At 40.4% G+C, this 19,073-nt stretch overlaps 1 protein-coding gene across 1 annotated transcript in view; it reads right to left on the reverse strand.

The window, feature by feature from the left end:
- Positions 1–12,461: 12,461 nt before the first annotated feature.
- LOC124612849 (neural cell adhesion molecule 2) overlaps positions 12,462–19,073 on the reverse strand; it is a 609,158-nt gene continuing 602,546 nt past the window's right edge. Inside the window, exon 14 of the mRNA XM_047141276.1 lies at positions 12,462–12,681. Coding sequence (XP_046997232.1) covers positions 12,559–12,681 — 123 coding nt within the window. The 3' untranslated portion in view covers positions 12,462–12,558. The remainder of the gene's footprint in view (positions 12,682–19,073) is intronic.

Genomic DNA, 19,073 nt, shown 5'->3' on the forward strand with positions numbered 1-19,073 from the left:
GCTTGTGTCAAACTTGTTTCAATTTCTTGCACCTTTCTATTCACACACAGTTTTCGTGTAGCATTCAACGTATCTACAACTTCACTCTCAGGAACATAAACATCTGCAGTGTCTTCTTCAGTTTCACATTCGGATGATGGTGATCGTTCAGGTGTGTTGTCAGTAAATTTCTTCTTGTAGTGAGTGTAGCGATTCCTGTACAATGTATGTGATGTTAATACCGCTGTTTGAAGACAAAAATATTTCTGCAAAACCTCTGAGAGATTTCCAACAACTGTGAAGTGTTTCTTACTTTCATTAAACATTGCGCTCTTGTGTCTTTCTTCATAGTCCACACATCTCACTCTTTCACTACTGTACTCCCTAACTGACATTGTACCTAGCAAGAAGTTCAAACCAAAAACAAAACTCGATGCAGAATGGTTTGCTTGCAAAACGACTCGTTTCTTGTAAACAGAAGAGCGCTGGAAACAGAGCTGCCAACATGCATAGTTTACACTAGAAATTCAGTGGTGCGAAATATGCAGAATGTTGGAAAATTTTTAACACTTTGCACAGAAAAATATTGCCCACTGTGTTTGCACTGACTAGTAACATATTAACCAAACAAAATTTTGCGTAATTCTCAAAAGTATTCGGTTGGAGTATTCGAGGAAAATAGTAAGTATAAACTCGTAAAAAAGCAATTTCCTTACATTTTTAATAACAAATATTTGCATGGTACAGATAGCTGGAGCGGAGAATATAACGTTTATAATTACCATCAGTAGTAGACTGAAGAGCCAAAGAAACTGGTACGCTTGCGTAATATGGTGTAGGGCCCCGCGAGCACGCAGACGTGCCGCAGCTCAACCTGGCATGGACTCGACTAATGTCTGAAGTAGTGCTGGAGGGATCTGACGCCATGAATCGTGCAGGGCTATCCATAAATCCATAAGAGTCCTTGAGGGTGGAGCGCAGCATGTTGCAAGGCACCCCAGATATGATCAATAATGTTCATGTCTGGGATGTTAGTGTCCAGCGCAAGTGTTTAAACCCAGAAGAATCTTCCTGGAGCCACTCTGTAGCAATTCTGGACGTGTGGGATGTCGCATTGTCCTGCTGGAATTGTCCAAGTCTGTCGGAATGCACAATCGACATGAATGGATGCAGGTAAACAGGCACGATGCTTACGTACGTGTCGCCTGTCAGAGTCGTAAGTAGACGAATCAGGGGTCCCATACCACTCTAACTTCACACAACTCACACCATTCCAGAGCCTCCACCAACTTGAACAACACCCTACTGACATGCAGGGTCCAAGGATTCATGAGGTTGTTTCAATATCCGTACTCGTCCATCCGCACGGTAAAATATGAAACGAGACTCGTCGGACCCGGCAACGTGTTTGCAGTCATCAACACTCCAGTGTCGGTGCTGAAGGGCTCAGGCGAGGCGTAAAACTTTGTGTCGTAGTCACCAAGGGTACACGAGTGGGCCTTCGGCTCCGAAAGCCCATGTCGATGTTTTGTCGAGTGGTCCGCACGCTGACACGTGTTGACGGCCCAGTTTTGAAATCTGCAGCAATTTTCGGAAGGATTGCACTTCTGCCACGTTGAACGATTCTCTTTAGTCTTCGTTGGTCCCGTTCTTGCAGGATCTTTTTTCGGCCGCAGCGACTTCTGGTATTTGATGTTTTACCTACCGGATATATACGGTTCGCACGTGAAAGGGTCGTACAGGAAAATCCTCACTTCATCGCTGCCTTGGAGATGTGGTGTCCCATCGCTCTTGCGCCTACTATAACACCACGTTCAAATCCACTTAAATCTTGATAACCTGCCATTGAAGCAGCAGTAAGCCATCTAACAGCCGCGCCAGACACTTGTTGACTCACATAGGCGTTGCAGACCGCAGCGCCGTATTCTGCCTGTTTGAATACGCTTTGGCGCTTGAGTGTATCTGGTAATATGACAGAAATGATAGGGTTCTGTGACTTTCAAAATTAGAAAAACAAATTTTTAAGCTGAAAAATTAACTTAAATTTCTGATTTTCGTCTGAAATTTGTAAGTTAAAGGGAGTCAATTAGCGTGTGGATGTCAACCTAGTTTCAATACACTAATAAGGAGCTTTAACTGAAGACATCTGCCAGGTCTCCAGTACTTTTGGTTTATTAATTATATTTTTATGTTCTCCACTGTTTTAAGAGTTATTTACAAAATCTACATTTTCAAAAGGCGGTACAATTTACAGAAATTAAGATAAAACGAGATTACATTATTTCTTATTACTTATGATATAGAGGGCTAACATATATTTTTCCCAGAGAAATTCATGACCACGAGGTTGACATGACAAGCATGATGTGATGTGAAATCACCCTGCAGTTGCAATTTCCAAGATCCAAATAAAGGATTGTTAGGGGCTTAATGTCAGTGAATGGGAATTGGATACATCCGTTGAAGAGGATCCTGAAGAAGATCCCAGCAGAGGGATCGAAACGTGGGTTGTGTAAGAAGCTATCAAAGAAGCGCATGATGCGGCCTAACAACCTAGAAAATTTTGTCTTTATTGACAATGACGACGGAAGTATGCGGACTGACATAACCACATGTTGTTCGAATGGCTGCTGTACAACCGTAACAGACTTGACATCAGCGTAGCGGACCGATGAGTGCCATTGTGTTACAGTCAGAGCTGTGAGATATAACAAGACATACTAGAGGTCGTGATCTCAAGATTTTCGAGTACGGACTGAAGTGGGCACTGCATCGCGAGTGCCTTTCATAAGTTGCGCACTGGGATACCGTGTATAAGGGGCCTGCACACATTCAATATTTATTGATAGTACTAATTTGTCAATCCTTCAGTATAGTGAAGCGACGTCACATTATCAATAACATTGACAAAAGTTGTCAGTTGGTAACGCGATGTTATAAGGTCGAACACCCAAAAGAAAGAGTGTTCTACAATTGTATTAGCTATAGCTTAGATGAAAGTAAAAAACCAAAAAGAGGTAATGGGACCGAGATTGGTTAAAAAACGGAGCGACTGCTCAAATGTTAATTTACTGACTGAAATCAGACCCATGAACCCGAATATTTTATATATTTTCCGACGAGTTCAGCACCGTACGACAAGTTATAAGTGTTGATGGGAGATAAAACAGACAAGCAACATACGTTAATGTGAGAGGAACCACATTCTATACGAGATTAGGAGTAACTGCGAGACACCTGGTGAGGCACAGGTCATTCTAATACTCGAAGTGTAGTCCTGTAACATCAGTAAACGCAATTAGTAACATTCTACGGAAACGTGTAAAACAATTATATCTGCCTGGCAAGGACCTGTTCAGGAATTAAATTATTTTTTTCACGCTTTCTGATAATTTGGTGAAAATGACACACATTTGGCGGACCTCTTACTAGTGATTGCAGATATATGACGTATTTTTCGAAATGGGAGCGTTTTTCAAATCTTTTATGTAACACAACTATCTATACAATAATTTGAAATTAATGAGAGAAGCAGTGTCATAGAGAACCATCTTAAAGTGGTATATACAATGATTACCTTTGCCTAGGACCATTAAAATTCTTTTGTTTTAAGACTCCTCTGAAGTAAGATACACACAATGGCGTTATGAGAAGAGTAAACAGTGCACACTAACGCGCGTGGCTGATTCCTGAAACTCTGTCAAGATCTGAATGGAGAATATTGTCACACGTCAGTGTTTGACCTCACACGCACAGTATGTGTTGACAAAGCTGAGAATATTCTGAGGTCCATCAATACTGCTCACCAATAATTGTAGTATTGACAATACGACAACGCTCGCCCTCACACGGTCAGAATATTGACAGTTTGAACAAATTATTGAATGTGTGAATGCCCCTTTTAGTCTCTTAACTTACAGACGATTCGGAACTGCCCGATTCTGCCCAGTGGAGCTGCACACAATTGCACTCAGAAACGGAAAGGTACCTCTTGCGGAAACACCAAATCTTTGAACGGTGCCGGCAAATCAGAGTACTGAGCGTCAATTTTTCGACTGAACACCTCATGCATTTTTAAACGCAAAGAACTCACTTCCTGGCAGCATATCGAGCAGAAGTGATTCATACTCTTGCCTTGTGCATTTGATAAGGACGCATTTGACCGGCTATTTTCATCAAGTTAGGAGCTCCTGGTCACATTCTCATGAGTGAAAATCGTGGCTGTTTTGAACTCTACTTGGAACAGAGAATATTATACCTTTGTAAATGTTACGCCTTTATGCTCTATTTTGACCTCCTCAAACCATGTTGTGTTCAGTGTCCATTTCCGAGTTAACAATCCATAAATGCAAATAACTTACAGATTTTCCTTCTAATGAAGCTACTTTTGAGAAGCACGTAAATTTATTTTTATGTATTCTTTTTCTGTGATATTCGGAGTGGATGTTGAATGCTTTTTTCCGATGCTTGTGTTCAGTTATGATAGTTAATTTTGTGTAGCTTACTTAGTGGTACATTATACTGAATTTATCATACGACTGATCTTCGCGGATTTCTTATCTTACACCTTTTACTTTGCTCACAAATTCCACCACGCCTACCATAGTTCCATGTGCGGATATTTAAGAGTTTCCTCAAGCAAAACTGCTTCATCTGCTTACATTGCAATTTGGTCAGCTGATGCGCTACATACGCTAACGTTGCTTGTCTTTATCTTCCGTAAGTGCTTTTCAGTGTCTGATGTCGTGTATCGCTAATGTAAGTCTTCGAGATATGCCGCTGCAGAGACGGGGTCATCATAAATTATTATTTCCAGCTCTCCGTTTTCAGGTTGTTAGGTAGTGAAGGGGACAAATGATCAAAATATTTATCCTGCACAAGCTCGGCCTGTAATTCCTATTTTTACACACTTCTGGTGGTAGCGTATGATATTTCCGGTTTATTTATTAAGTCAAAACTCAGTTCTGTTACTTTACAGCAACCTACCATTTCGTTGCGTTTCTTGTAAGTTTTTCCATCTCCAAAACTTAAAACAGATTGTGTGATCAACGTGTCAAATTCAGTGCCAGAGAGCATATTTCCGGGCACGAACCATGATCATATGGTTCAAATGGCTCTGAGCACTATGGGACTCAACATCTATGGTCATAAGTCCACTAGAACTTAGAACTACTTAAACCTAACTAACCTAAGGACATCACACAACACCTAGTCATCACGAGGCAGAGAAAATCCTTAACCCCGCCGGGAATCGAACCCGGGAACCCGGGCGCGGGAAGCGAGAACGCTACCGCACGACCCCATGATCATAGTCTTGCATAAACACCCAGGTGCTCTTTCAAGAGGATTGACAACCTTACAGGAGTACGACACTAAGTGATTGACGCAGTTTCAGTGATACATGTAACATTAACATTTGTCATGTGTGTTCGATAGATTTTTCACAGTCGACGTTCACTACAATGAATGTGGTCGATGTTGAATATCATCCGTTCTATCGGAGCAACACCCATGTAGGATACAGCTTTTGATTCAGTAGTGTTCGAGCAATGTATAGATGCAAGTAACATGCTGTGAGATGCCAGATACGAGAAACAATAATTCGTAGTAAACTGTTAAAAATCTTGAACGTCTGTCAGATAGATGCAAGGGGTTAAAGGAGTACGAAAATCGGTTTTATGTTGCCAAGAACAGCACTGAGTGAAATAAAAACTTAATAACTAAGATAAGTGCTTTCTGTTCGAAAGTGTACATCTGTGAAATAAATACCATGCAGCTCAACCGTGCCGCATTGTAACATCCTTGACTCTTCCTCCGAATGATCTCCACAACGTGACTGGGAAGCTGCTTCGTGAGTTTGTCCTGCTTTTCGATGGCTTCACACGTGAGGTCATTTACTATGTCGGGTAGGATCATAGACGATATACTGTTAGCTTTAGTTGGTCCCGTTGATGCTCAGTCTGGTTTATCCCAGCATATACTGCAGGTCATTCCCTTGGTTGATTGTTGCATTCTGTAAGAACGCGTTCATGTGGTTGGAGCGGTGTCCTCGCGCGTTATCTTGAATGATGAACCTCTCGCTGAAATGTTGGCTGTAGGGCTGCACATTAGTTTGGAGGGTCCTATCTGGATACGGCACAGCTCCGAGATTAACTTTGGTGGGAAATACAGTTGTCCACACTGTCATCTCGATATTGTTTCACCTTTCTGCTGTGCGTGAGGGACTATCTGATTGTGACTTGCATCGGCACCTGGGTACTTTCGGCCTCAGATCATCACGCGTCAGCAAATTCTGCACTCGTTCATGAAGAGAACCCGACGCCATTTCCGAAGGTTCCAAGCAATACATTCCCTTGCCCACCTCCTTCGTCCACCTAGATGCAGGAGGTTTCTGCTGTCGTTCGTAGCGGCGCCTAAAGACCAAATTTGTACTTTTAGCTCACATAACCCTTCCAGTTGCATCACCCAGATCTCTTGTGTGCCTTCTATGAGCCGACCAGCATGGATTCCGAAAACAGTGATCATGTGAATCCCTATTCGAACTTTTCTCACATGTCGTACTGGAAGCGTTGAATCAAGGCAGAGTCAGGTAGGGACAGTATTTCCCGAGTCCCCAAAAGCATTAGATTCAGCACCACATCTAGGCTTATTGTCAGAAGTCCGATGGTATGGAATACCAAGCGAAATTTGTAACTGGACTAAGGATTTCTTTTGGTTGGGAAGACGCAACATGTCATTTTGGATGGAGATTCATCGAAAGATGTAGAAGTAGCTTTGAGTTTATCACAGGGAAGTGTGTTGCGTTCCTTGCTGTTCATGTCGTATATTACTGACCTTGTGGACAGTGTTAACAGTAACTTCAGAATTTTCGTAGATGATGGAGTTATCTATATTGAAGTACTGTTTGAAGGAAGCTACACAGACATTCAATCAGAGCTTGACAAGATTTCAAAATGGTGAAAAAGTGTGGTAACTTGCTTTAAATTTTCAAATACGGAAATGTGTGCAATTTACGAAACTAAAAAGTAAAGTGGGTAAGCGTGTTGCAACTAGAGGATAGAGTACCTAGAAACTTATGATGCTTTTTGATCAGATCTTCAGTGGTGACTGATTTTAGAATCGTGTGAAGGAATTCACACTAGAGACCGTTATAAGCGGTTTCCCCAAACTTCTACTCAATTTCGGTGTTAGACATAAGGATGTGTTTTGTGTGGCATTTGTAAATGCTTCGTGTTTTCGATATATAAGTGCTGTATAATATGTTAAAGCTATTTAGAATATATTGTTGGTTCTTGAGCTGCATAATTTTATGGTGAGAGCAATGTATCATATTTTTTGAAACATTTATCCTGTATAACATGTGGACTGATAAGCCATATTTCGTCGGTTCTGCACCACCTTGCACTTTGAAACAGAAGGTCTCTTTCGATGGAACATGTGATACTTGCAAAAACTGAGTCTCCTGAATGTCTCAAGAATTTTATTTGTCGTGAAAGTAGAAATTTGTGTTAGTTTCCAATAGCTTCTCTTTAAAAGTGTGTTTACTTGAAACAGTTTTTTTATAGTACTTACGCTTAATTTTATTTCATTTACTGATTGTTGGTGTATAGAACAGTAATGAGGTAACAGGTGGCCGTCTAAATACAGTACTAACAAGATTTTCTCGATTGGAACCCTTTCAAGGGTCAGTAGGGGTGAAAAGTGTCTCCTCTGTCTTACGACTATAATGTCAATGAGTTATACTTGGGATCTGTCAAGTCATACAGATATCTCACTCTAACATTGAGGAGGTACATGAAGTGGAACGTCTCAGTCGTAGATTATGTTGCTGGCAGACTTCGCTTTATTAGTAGAATACTGAAAAAATTCGATCAGTCTACAAAAGAGATAGCTTACATAATGTTCGTGTGACCTATCGCAGTATATTTCTGAGGTATCAGGAAGATGTACTAAGTGGAATTAATTGGGGATATTGAGCACAGACAGATAGGCACCGTACGAATGATCAAGTGTTTGTTTGGCCCACAGAGAGTGTCAGAGATGCTGGTGAAACTGACAAACTCTTGAAGACAGACGTAAACTATCCTGCGAAGGCCTACTTACAAGTTTCAGGAACCGACTTTAAAAGATGGCCTTAGGAATATAATGCATCCCCTACTTACAGATATTGTAGTTATCGTGAGGACAAGATTAGTCTAATTACACGCATTCGCGGAGGCATTTAAACATTCTTCCTGCGATTCATACGCAAATGGAGCGGGAAAATACCCTAATAACTAGTGGTATGGAGCATGGTCTCTGCCGTGCATTTCAGAGTGATTTGTAGAGTTTAGGTGCAGATGTAGATGCAGATTCTTCTCGTATATACCAACATGACTTACGTAGCCGACGGTCATTATCTGGTAGTGTAGGCAGCGGACGACCACAGTGAGATAAATGTCCAGTGATTTGTGATTCGCAACTGCGGTTGATGTTCTAGTGAAGTCGCTGTCGTGTATGCCAAATCGGCGGTAGTTCTTATCATAACCATTCTTGTGATGAAGTAACAATGTGCGCACGGTGTCAGCTTGAACTGATACTTCGAGGAATGTAGAGATACTGAACAGTAACTTAAAGGGCTTTCGAGGCTAGTATGAAATAAAAAAAAAAAAATATTTTTAGTTATAGACCATATGCTGTAAAATGTCACAATATTTCGGCCTGTATTACGAATGGCCGAAACGTTGGAAAATCATACAATTTCAATTTTACTGCTATCCAGAAGAGTTTTACTGAAAGCAAGGAGATTGAACACCGAAAGCAAACCAAAATGTTGCATTCATGTAGCTGTAGTAACGATTTTCTGCAGTTAAGAGATTTCCATGTGGGGAAAAAAAACATTGTATGCCATGGAGTTGGTGCAAACTTGTCTTGAAAAGTTTATTGGAAACAACTCTAAAGTTACTGGTTGTTATAGAATATACTGACGGTAGGAGTTAATTCTGTATTAAGGCGCCTGCGGGCGAACGAGTAGATTTTGTTTTTCCAGAACATCACAGGGTTAATGGTTAGTCGGAATCTGCGTCATAGGATATACTGCTATAGCTGTAGGTTAATTTATATCAATTTTTCATTTTTTTATTCATTTTCTTTCATTGCAATTTTTGGGTGACGTTTTTGGATTGTGATTTAGTCATTTGTAACAGCTGTATAATAAGCGTAAACTTCAGGATTTTATAGCTTAATATTATTGGAAATGTAAAATCATTTTGCTAATTTACATTTTTAGAGGTTGTGTCCATGTATCTGCAGCAAAAATGAGATAGTCTTTCAAAAACAGTGTTCCTTAACCAAAGTGTGGATATGTACAGTGAAGCACCAAAGAAACTAGTGCAGGCACGCGTATTCAAATACAGAGATATGTAAACAGGCAGAACGCCATTGCGGTCGGCAACGCCTATATCAGGCATTAAGTGTCTGGTGCAGTTGTTAGATCGGTTACTGCTGCTACACTGCCAGGTTATTAAGATTCAAGTGGGTCTGAACGTGGTATTTTAGTCGGAGCACGAGCGATGGGACGCAGCATTACCGAGATAGCGATGAAGTGGGGATTTTCCCGTACGACCATTTCACGTGCGTACCGTGAATATCAGGAATCCGGTAAGAAAAACATCAAAACTCCGACATCGCTGCAGCCGGAAAAAGATCCTGCAAGAACGACGATTAAAGAGAATCGTTCACGTGGCAGAAGTGCAACTCTTCCGCAAATTTCAGCAGATTTCAATGCTGGGCCATCAACACTTGTCAGCATGCGAACCATTCGACGAAACATCGACATTGGCTTTCGGAGCCGAAGGCCCACTCGTGTACCCTTGATAACCGCACGACACAAAGCTTCATATCTCGCCTGGGCCCTTCAACACTGATATTGGACTGTTGATGACTGTCAAATGAATTGCGTTTCAAATTGTATCGAGCGGATGGACGTCTACGGGAATGGACACAACCCCATGAATCCATGGACCCTGCATGCAGCAGGGGACTGCTCAAGCTGGTGGAGGCTCTGGAATGGTGAGGGACGTGTACAGCTGGAGTGATATGGGACCCCTGATATGTCCCATCTGACAGGTGACACGTACGTAAACATCCTGTGTGATCATATGCATCCATTCATGTCAATTGTGCATTCCGACGGACCTAGGAAATTCCAGCAGGACAATGCGACACCCCACACATCCCGAATTTCTACACAATGGCTCCAGAAACACTCCTCTGATTTCAGACAATGCCGATGGCTACCAAACTCCCCAGACATGAACGTTATTCAGAATGTCTGGGATCCCTTGCAACGTGCTGTTCAGAAGAGATCTCCCACCGGTCGTGCTATATATTCAGATATTAGGCGAGTCCATGCCACGTCTTGACACTTCTGCGTGCTCACGGGGGCCCTACACGATATTAGGCAGCTATATCGGTTTTTTTGGCTATTTAGGGTATATGTAATGTGTGTAAATTACGGAATTAGTTTCTAATCAGTCGACGCAGCTCAGTGTCTACAAAGTGCGTTTGGATGACAATAAGAAGATTTCTTAAGCCACAAACGAGCAATATTTATGACTTTCTTAACCTTTTGTGATTTTGAAGCTACCGTTTCTATCTTTTTACATTGTAGATGCAGCTAGCTTCTTTATAAGAGCTTTTAGCATGTATCTAGAGGAGGAGTGCAGTATCGTAAATATCCAAATACACCCTGTATAGCTGACTTCAACAAGTAGTTGAATGTACCAATGTAATACCAACCTGTGCTGGAATTTAGCAGTTTCAATGACACATTGCGGTAAAATAAGTAGATAATTAATGGGATGTTTTGAAATGAGTTTCACTACGAGCACTAACATGTCGTGGTTTTCCATCCGTCTTTCCACATGATGCGCAATTATGTTTCACACAAAAGTAGTAGCTTCGATACTTCCATAAATAACACTAGCCAAGAGCAATTTTGCATCCGGCATAAAATATCTCAATCATTATTTATTTTCGTATGCAGATTTCTAATTATCTTTCAAAATGTTCTAGCACAGAAGATTTTTGAGTTTTTAAAGATGATTTATTTTTACTGCCGTGCTGTCAATCAACTGAAAGAAATTTTTCTAAACTCAATGAAGCAAAGCGGAAAGCAGGTATATTTGTTGGACGACAAATAAGGAAATTGATGAAAGAACCAATTATTGTTACCAAACTTACAAGTATAGCTTTTTTGGCCAACAGAAGAGATTATAACTATGTTTCCATAACTATGTACCCATTAGTGAATGATCTGTTAGACAGTTGCAAGAAGATGGGACTTAGAATACCTTTTAAAATTCAGTTTTGACATGTCCCCCGTGATTTATTTCTGGAAAATTTGGGAGCCATAAGCGCTCAGCAGAGTGAACTCATTCATCAAGACATTCATACGATGGAACACTGTTATCAGCTTCACTGAAAGGCTTACATGATAAGCGACTACTGCTGAAGTCTTCTCAGGGAAAGTGGTCACGTTTTTCGAATACCAAAGGACGTTTAAGCTGAAAATATGTTGCGACGTAATTTAAAACTTTCACTGGCGATATGTTCGTATATACATACTAAACAGTATTAAGTTGTGAAGTTATTAATATGTATTTCTTGTTTGTTTTAATTCTGTTAATGTTGGCATGTATTGTTTTTTTATTACGCTCTGTATCAAGGAAATGTGATGTGATTGAAAGAAACCAGTGACTTCAGCATACCAACATTAGGCAAATCCAACCATCTACAAGATGCAGAAAAAGTTTAAATTTGTTTTGTAATTGGTATGCATAGGAGACTGCAAACTACTCACCCGTTAAATGCTACCGCTTGCTAAAAGTCTTCAGTATCTTGAGCCATTTAGGAAATTCTAAGTATGTCAATACCATATAACTTAACTAATAATTGGTTCAAATGGTTCAAATGGTTCTGAGCACTATGGGACTTAACTGCTGAGGTCATCAGTCCCAACTAATAATTAATTATATTATTGTACATAGTAATTATTACTGAGGAACGCTACAAACCTTGTCCGCAAAGTTCTCTCCGCTGCAGTAAAATTTTCAACCATTTACCTGAGGGAAAGAAAGGCACGAAAGAGAAAAGAAAGGGAATGAGAATGAACCGATCGCTACACATTTGCGATTTTCAGCGAGTGGTAGAGCCTCGGCCAGCCACCACTCGCGCGTAATCTCTTAATTTCCAAGCTGTTCCCGGAGGCAAATTGCTTCCGCCGCCATTAAAATTAGCTTACTCTCATAGTTATTCATGACTCGCCGAAACGAAGGATTATGCTCCAAAGAGAATAAAATTCTGAGGAATTTACTGACGTAATTGCTTGGAAAAAGGCTGTAGGTCTTCCTCTCCGTCTGTTACGCCGGTTGCCTCGCTCTGCGTCGTAAATACGAAGGGCCGGGTGGATGGCTGGGTGACTGAAGAAACACCAAACAGTATTCGTACATATTAATGCTTTTATTAGTCTTGGTATTTACAATATAAAGAGTATTGATTCGGATGAGCGGGCAGTGTGTGTGATCGTGTGTGACGTGGCTATATACAGCTCTCCTGGATGCGGTGCGACGCCGTGACGACTTCGGGTCCGGACAGCAGCGGCGGCAGCGCCGCGGCGCCGCCCGACGGAGACGTCGCCGCCGAGCGCAGCCCGGGAGACACCTGCCACAGGTCGCAGTCAGAGATCACACAGCGAGGGGCGCGGAAGGTGGACCGTACAATACGTTAACGAAGTGTAATAGCGGATACAATGCCTGATGGGAACGCTGATCACATTCAACATAATGAAGAAATAAACCAGACGCGAATGAATTTATGACATTTTCCGTCAGTGTGCAGTGATATAAACCAACGGGGAAAGATAAAAATTTGTGCCGGACCAGGATTCGAACCCAAGTCACCTGCCTACTAGGCAGATGCTCTGACCACTTATTATTATTATTCTTCTTCTTCTTCGTTTCACCCAACTTTGGGGTACGTTGAATCAATCACTTCTGTGTGTTCTGTGCCTTTCTTTTCGCCCAGTACTGCTTCATTCTTTCTGATCTTGCTTTTCTTTCCTCATCAGAGATGACAATCGTTCTTTTCTTTCTATTTTGGAGCTGGAATCCCTCTTTTCTGTCTTTGCTTATCATTTTTGCGGTCCTGTCTGTGAGCATTTTTTCTGTGATGTATAGTTCTCTTAAGTCTTTCTCTGTTTGGATAAACCAATTTGGTTTGGATTTTTTATTCCTGAAGTAGTCAAACATTCTTTTTGTAAGTCTATTTGGGTTCATTCTGAGAATGTGCCCATAAAACTCAATTCTTCTTTTCCTCATTGTATCCGAAAGTTTTTCTTTGGTTTTGTAGAGTGTTTCATTTTTGGTATGAATTAGTTTGTCGTTATGAAATTTGGGGCCTAAAATTTTTCTCAATATTTTTCTTTCTTTGATCTCTAGCCTTTCAATTGGGCCATGGTTAGTGATAGATAATGTCTCAGCTGCATATAGTGCTTCTGGTTTAATGACAGTGTTGTAATGTTTTATTTTTGAATTACATGAGAGGGACTTTTTATTATAAGTATTTTTAGTAAGCTGAAAGGCTAGTTCAACTTTGTTTCTTCTTAATTCTATTGCTTTTTTCTCAAGGGCGTTCCAGCTAATCCATTCACCAAGATATTTGAATTCTTTAACAATTTCGATCTTTTGGTCTCTTACTTTAAGATATTTCATTGGCTTTTTTATATTTGTGATTATTTTGGTTTTTTCAAAAGAAATTTTAAGGCCTATTTTCTCTGCTTGTTTCTGTAATTCGAGGATCTGTTCTTTGGCTTCTTCCCATGTTTCAGCTAGTAGGGCCATATCATCTGCAAATTATTATTATTATTGCTATTATTATTTAAATCTCATTTTGATCGTTTTCGATCGTTTCATCTGCTCGGGGTGGACGTCGCAAGACATCCGTTTCAGTTCGTCGTTGATCCATTAACTCAGTTTTTTTTTTGTTTTTTATTACAGAGGGCAGCTAACCCTCTGACCGAACACGCTGAGCTACCGTGCCGGCTATCCACTGCGCCATCCAGACACACCAAAATGGCTCTGAGCACTATGGGACTCAACTGCTGAGGTCATTAGTCCCCTAGAACTTAGAACTAGTTAAACCTAACTAACCTAAGGACATCACAAACATCCATGCCCGAGGCAGGATTCGAACCTGCGACCGTAGCGGTCTTGCGGTTCCAGACTGCAGCGCCTTTAACCGCACGGCCACTTCGGCCGGCCCAGACACACCAGTCAGCGCCACTGAATGGACTACTCTAGCACACCTCCTGTCAGACACAACTTCTCAACTTATTCACGCATGTCTGAAAAAACAGACACAACAGATGTACAATTAAGGCGAGGATGATCAATGACCACTTCAGTGCGGATGTTCACTACTCTCGATCTCTTACAGGTATCAGTGAAATGCCGCGAGAAATGAGGACAATGGCCAAGGCGCATTACATCAGCAATGTACGGATAAGTTGAGAATTTGGGTGTGTAGGAATGTGTGCTAGTGTAGTCCGTGCAGCTACCGTGATCACAGTGTCCGGATGGCGTAGCCGGGACGGTAGCTCAGCGTGTTCGGTCAGAGTGTTAGCCGTTTTCGGTATTTAAAAAAAATAAAAAAAAATAAATAAATAAAATAAAATAAACCTGAGTGAATAGGTCAGCGATGCAGTTGAACAGGTGTCATGGGACTTCCGCTCCGAACAAAAGTAAAGAGCAATAACAAACAAAATATCAGCAAAAAAAGATGGCGCAGTGATCAGCGTATCTGCCCAGTAAGCAGGAGATCCAGATTCTAATTACAGTCTAGTGCATATTTGCAACTTTCCCAACTGATTTAAATCAATTCCCACTAGCAGATAATGTTAATTCCTTTGTGTGTCGATTCATAGTGGCTGCTGGATCAAAATGGTCTCTGTTCTGTCTGTTTGTCCAAAAGGATAGACAACACTTACAGAGAAAGAAACGTCTGGATCACGTTTTATTTTTATTTGGGTTATCGGTTTCAATCTTTGTGACAGGTGATCTTCAGATCCAATTTCAATAACAGAGAAAAGCTTTAAATCGTACAAAGGTGGTCGTATAACATAAAAATAAATACAATGATACTATACAAATAAGCCATTATAAGACAATTCATTCTAATTACTGCAAGTATCACTTTGCCATCAGAGCATAGATATAGTTCAATTACGGGATGTGCTCTCATGTAATCAGGCCTGATGCAAAAGTGTAACTATTAATTCGATCTCAATGTAAATGATATACCTTGCAAGTTACGGCATTCGTTTTACTTAAATTCATAAATTTCGTAGTGAAAATAAATAAGTTAATATTTTTGAGTTGTTTACAGCAATGTCCTCAATAAATTTTGCAATATATACATAATAACTTGTGTAATGTAAATTTAAATGCTTATGTCGCCAGCTATGCAAATGTGTAGACTATCAGCTTACAATACCGTGCTATCTCTGTTCTTCTGCCTACTGCTTCGTGGAAAGAGATATATTACTGAGTCATGGCGAGTGGGTTGTTATAGAGAGACATCTCTGCAACGTTCTAGGAGAGAAGTAATGAGAACAGCTAGTAATTTAACATCAAAATTGATCACGAAGCATACGATGTTAAGGAATTCTTGTACCTAGGCAGCATAATAACTAATGACAGACGAAGCAAGGAAGCGGTAAACAGCAGGCTAACACGGGCAAAGAGGAAATTCTTGGCCAAGAGAAGTCTAAAAGTATCGAAAATAGGCTTAATTTTAGTAAGACATTGTCGAGAATACACGTTCGGAGCACAGAAAAGAACGATGTATAGTGAAAAAACGCGAACAGAAGAGATTCGAAGAGTCTGAGATGTGATGCTTCAAAAGAATCTTGAAAATTGGGCTGACTGATAAAGTTAGGAATGAGGTGATTCTCCGCAGATTCGGTGAAGAAAGGAAGACGCTTACAAGAAGGGACAGGATGATATGACATGTGTTAAGACCTAAGGGAATAAACGACAGAGGGTGAATGGGATTGGAATACATGCAGCAAGTGATTGAGAAAGTAGGGTGCAAGTGCTAGTATGAGATGTAGAGAGATTGGTGCAGGAAAAGAGAGAAATTTGTACCGGGCTGCATCAAACCAGACGGAAGACCGATGACAGAGAGAGAGAGAGAGAAAGAGAGAGAGAGAGAGAGAGAGAGCAACCTTGATAATCGAAATTGAACTACGTAGGTCATTTCTGTTAGAGCTGACAAAGCATGTGCCAGCGCTCATACCCAGAGGAACAATACGACTTTAACATAAAACAATGAAGTACCATATTTTATAGTTTATCAGTGTGGGCATGAATACCTTCAATTCTACGCATACGACAAATATCTACAAGGTACGTACATCATTAGAGACACAATATCTAATAAAAGAACATTAAGATTGCTCAAAATGCACCATGACGCACGTATACACACTATCACTGGCTGGCAATATACCCCAGTGTCCCCATAGAGTAATAGGCAGCTTTGGCCTAAGTTAACACTGTGAAGTAAAACCCAACAAAATAAAGATTAAAAGTACATAAAACACTTATAGCTGCTACATGTAATTGTTATACAATGTACATATTTACTGGACAAATAAAGGTAATCACAAGGATGAAACACCTGCACTAGGTTGAAGGTAAAGTGTGGTAATTACGTGTGTCCAAGCAGCCTGCCGGTCGCGGAGGTCACAAGAAAAACAGCCTTGGTTACGATTACAGAAGCAGGAAGACACACACCAGGCATCCTAGATTTAGTAAATCATGTCATAGTATGTTTTAAAACAGGCATTCTGTGAAAACTATTCCTGCTCATCCAAAACCTTGTCTGGTTCTTTTCTTCTCGCACAGTATATATCAGGCTTCTCCATCTCTGTGTTTGTGTCCACATTCGAGAGTGTGCGGTTGCACGTTGACATATGTGTGCTTGGTGTGGTTTTATTTTATGCGTAAGAGTGTTCTACAGAACATGCAACACGTAGGACTTTGAAAACACTTTCTGTCTCTCCAATACATCGTTTTTGGCTTTCGTCACAATTTCCTCAAAATTTCTAAGTGTATTTAGGTTAAAATCCACTGCCGAGATCGCAACAACATTTCTTTATTTACCGGTTTCTGAGGATGACTTTAACATAAACCGACCCGATAAATAATCAAATATTATTGCTATCTCACCTGTTGATTTTAACCTAAATATAACACTAGATCGCTGCACTCCATACACAGTGTTCTCTAAATTTATTCCTAAGTGTAGTTCGTAATTCTTTTCCCGTGAACTATTTTGGCAAACGTTCTGTGATAGGGTATTTTCTTTTTTGAAGGCAAGTATTAATATTGAAGTACGTAAAGACTTCTCAGTTTTGTCAATGTTAGGCAGTGCAACGTCATGCTGACGTACTTAAGTTTCTAATTTAATTTGTTAGTTCTTCCTCCTTTGTAGTTTCATTTGATTTTCACACACACACACACACACACACACACACACACACACACACACACACACACACACACAACAAGGCGCGTGACTATGGAGCTGTCGTACCCATTTGCTCTGCCAGTGCTTCAAAATATTAAGTTATTTTTTTAGTCCCGTCCTGTGTTGACAGAACGAAAGTAACATTCCTTGCATTTTATGGGATGACGTGATTCCGCGTAGATTATAATGTCGATGGACACTGAATGTCTCTCTTCTATCATTAACGAGCTATTTTGTTAGATACTGAGAACTATGGTGTCGTGTGACACAGAATATTTGCAGCAGACGGCAACGACTAGCAATATCTTAGTATATCTTCTACGCCATTGAAAATACCCCGTTGTTACATAATTTATTGTCGACCTAAATCATGCTTCCTCTTTAATATAGATAACCAAAATTTTTTGATTATGCTACGAAAGCTCAGCTAAAACCGAAACACGTGAGTTTCCCGTTGCGTTTCCTCATTGACACATCATTCTCAGAAATCAGAACTTGACATTTCTCATTTAATTACAATTCAGTGCGACCCTTGCACATGTGGCGAACGACGTTTACTACTTCCGTATGAAATAAAAAAAACGAAGTAACGCCTGTTGTTAGGTGATTCCACTCAAAGAATATCAATGAAAGACTACAACGAGAGACTTTCCCTATGAACTAGTATCACAAAGACCAGTGTTTTATTACCACCTAACACAACGGCAAATAAAGCACGCACTTCCAACAGAGTGTTGCAAGTCAGCACCTGTGACATTTGTTTTCAGTCTCTTTCTAACGAATGACAATCATAAATGAGAAATATTTTTGCAACGCATTTCTTGTATAAACTGTTCCCGGTGCACACGTCGCGTTAATTCTATAGCAAAACCCGAATTTTCAACATTAATCACCACTGCCTTTTCCAGTAAATCAGCTGACTGTGGAAGAAATAAAGGAATCATGAACGTTACAGACCAGAGGCGACATTGGGGACAACAACGAAACAGGTGGTTACAAGTACATGGTATGCTGGAAGGTAAACGTAATATAAGTGGAAATAAAACACAATCTGTTTCGGTTCTCATCGTAATCTTCCTCCCTGGCATGGAGAAATTGGAAAGCGTAGGCAGAGATAAGACCCTCTGCAGAGCTTGATAAATCAACAAGATTATAAAAACACAAAATTACGTGGAAGACAGGCTGACAGTTCCGTTTCAATATTTTCGAATGCATAGCCCAAGATCGCATAACGCACGTTAATATAATGTAAGGTTACTTTTGACGTCAGTGTGATGTTGCCTGTTTCCTTTTTTTATTGATTGCTTTCGTTTGCGTGACAAAGTAAAAGTTTATAACAAGTGACCTCATAAGCAGCTTAGGTGTTACTGCAATACAAACTGTAGAAAACACGTGAGTGCGTGCTATTTTAGCTATTATATAAGTCACTATGTGCAATGCGTACTATAACAAGAGTCCGCGTTTTACGGTTTCTAAATTATCTAAAGTGATGTTAAAGCATCTATGCTTCCAACTGGTTCGAA

Source organism: Schistocerca americana, chromosome 4 (genome assembly GCF_021461395.2).
Source record: "Schistocerca americana isolate TAMUIC-IGC-003095 chromosome 4, iqSchAmer2.1, whole genome shotgun sequence".
Lineage (NCBI taxonomy): Eukaryota > Metazoa > Arthropoda > Insecta > Orthoptera > Acrididae > Schistocerca > Schistocerca americana.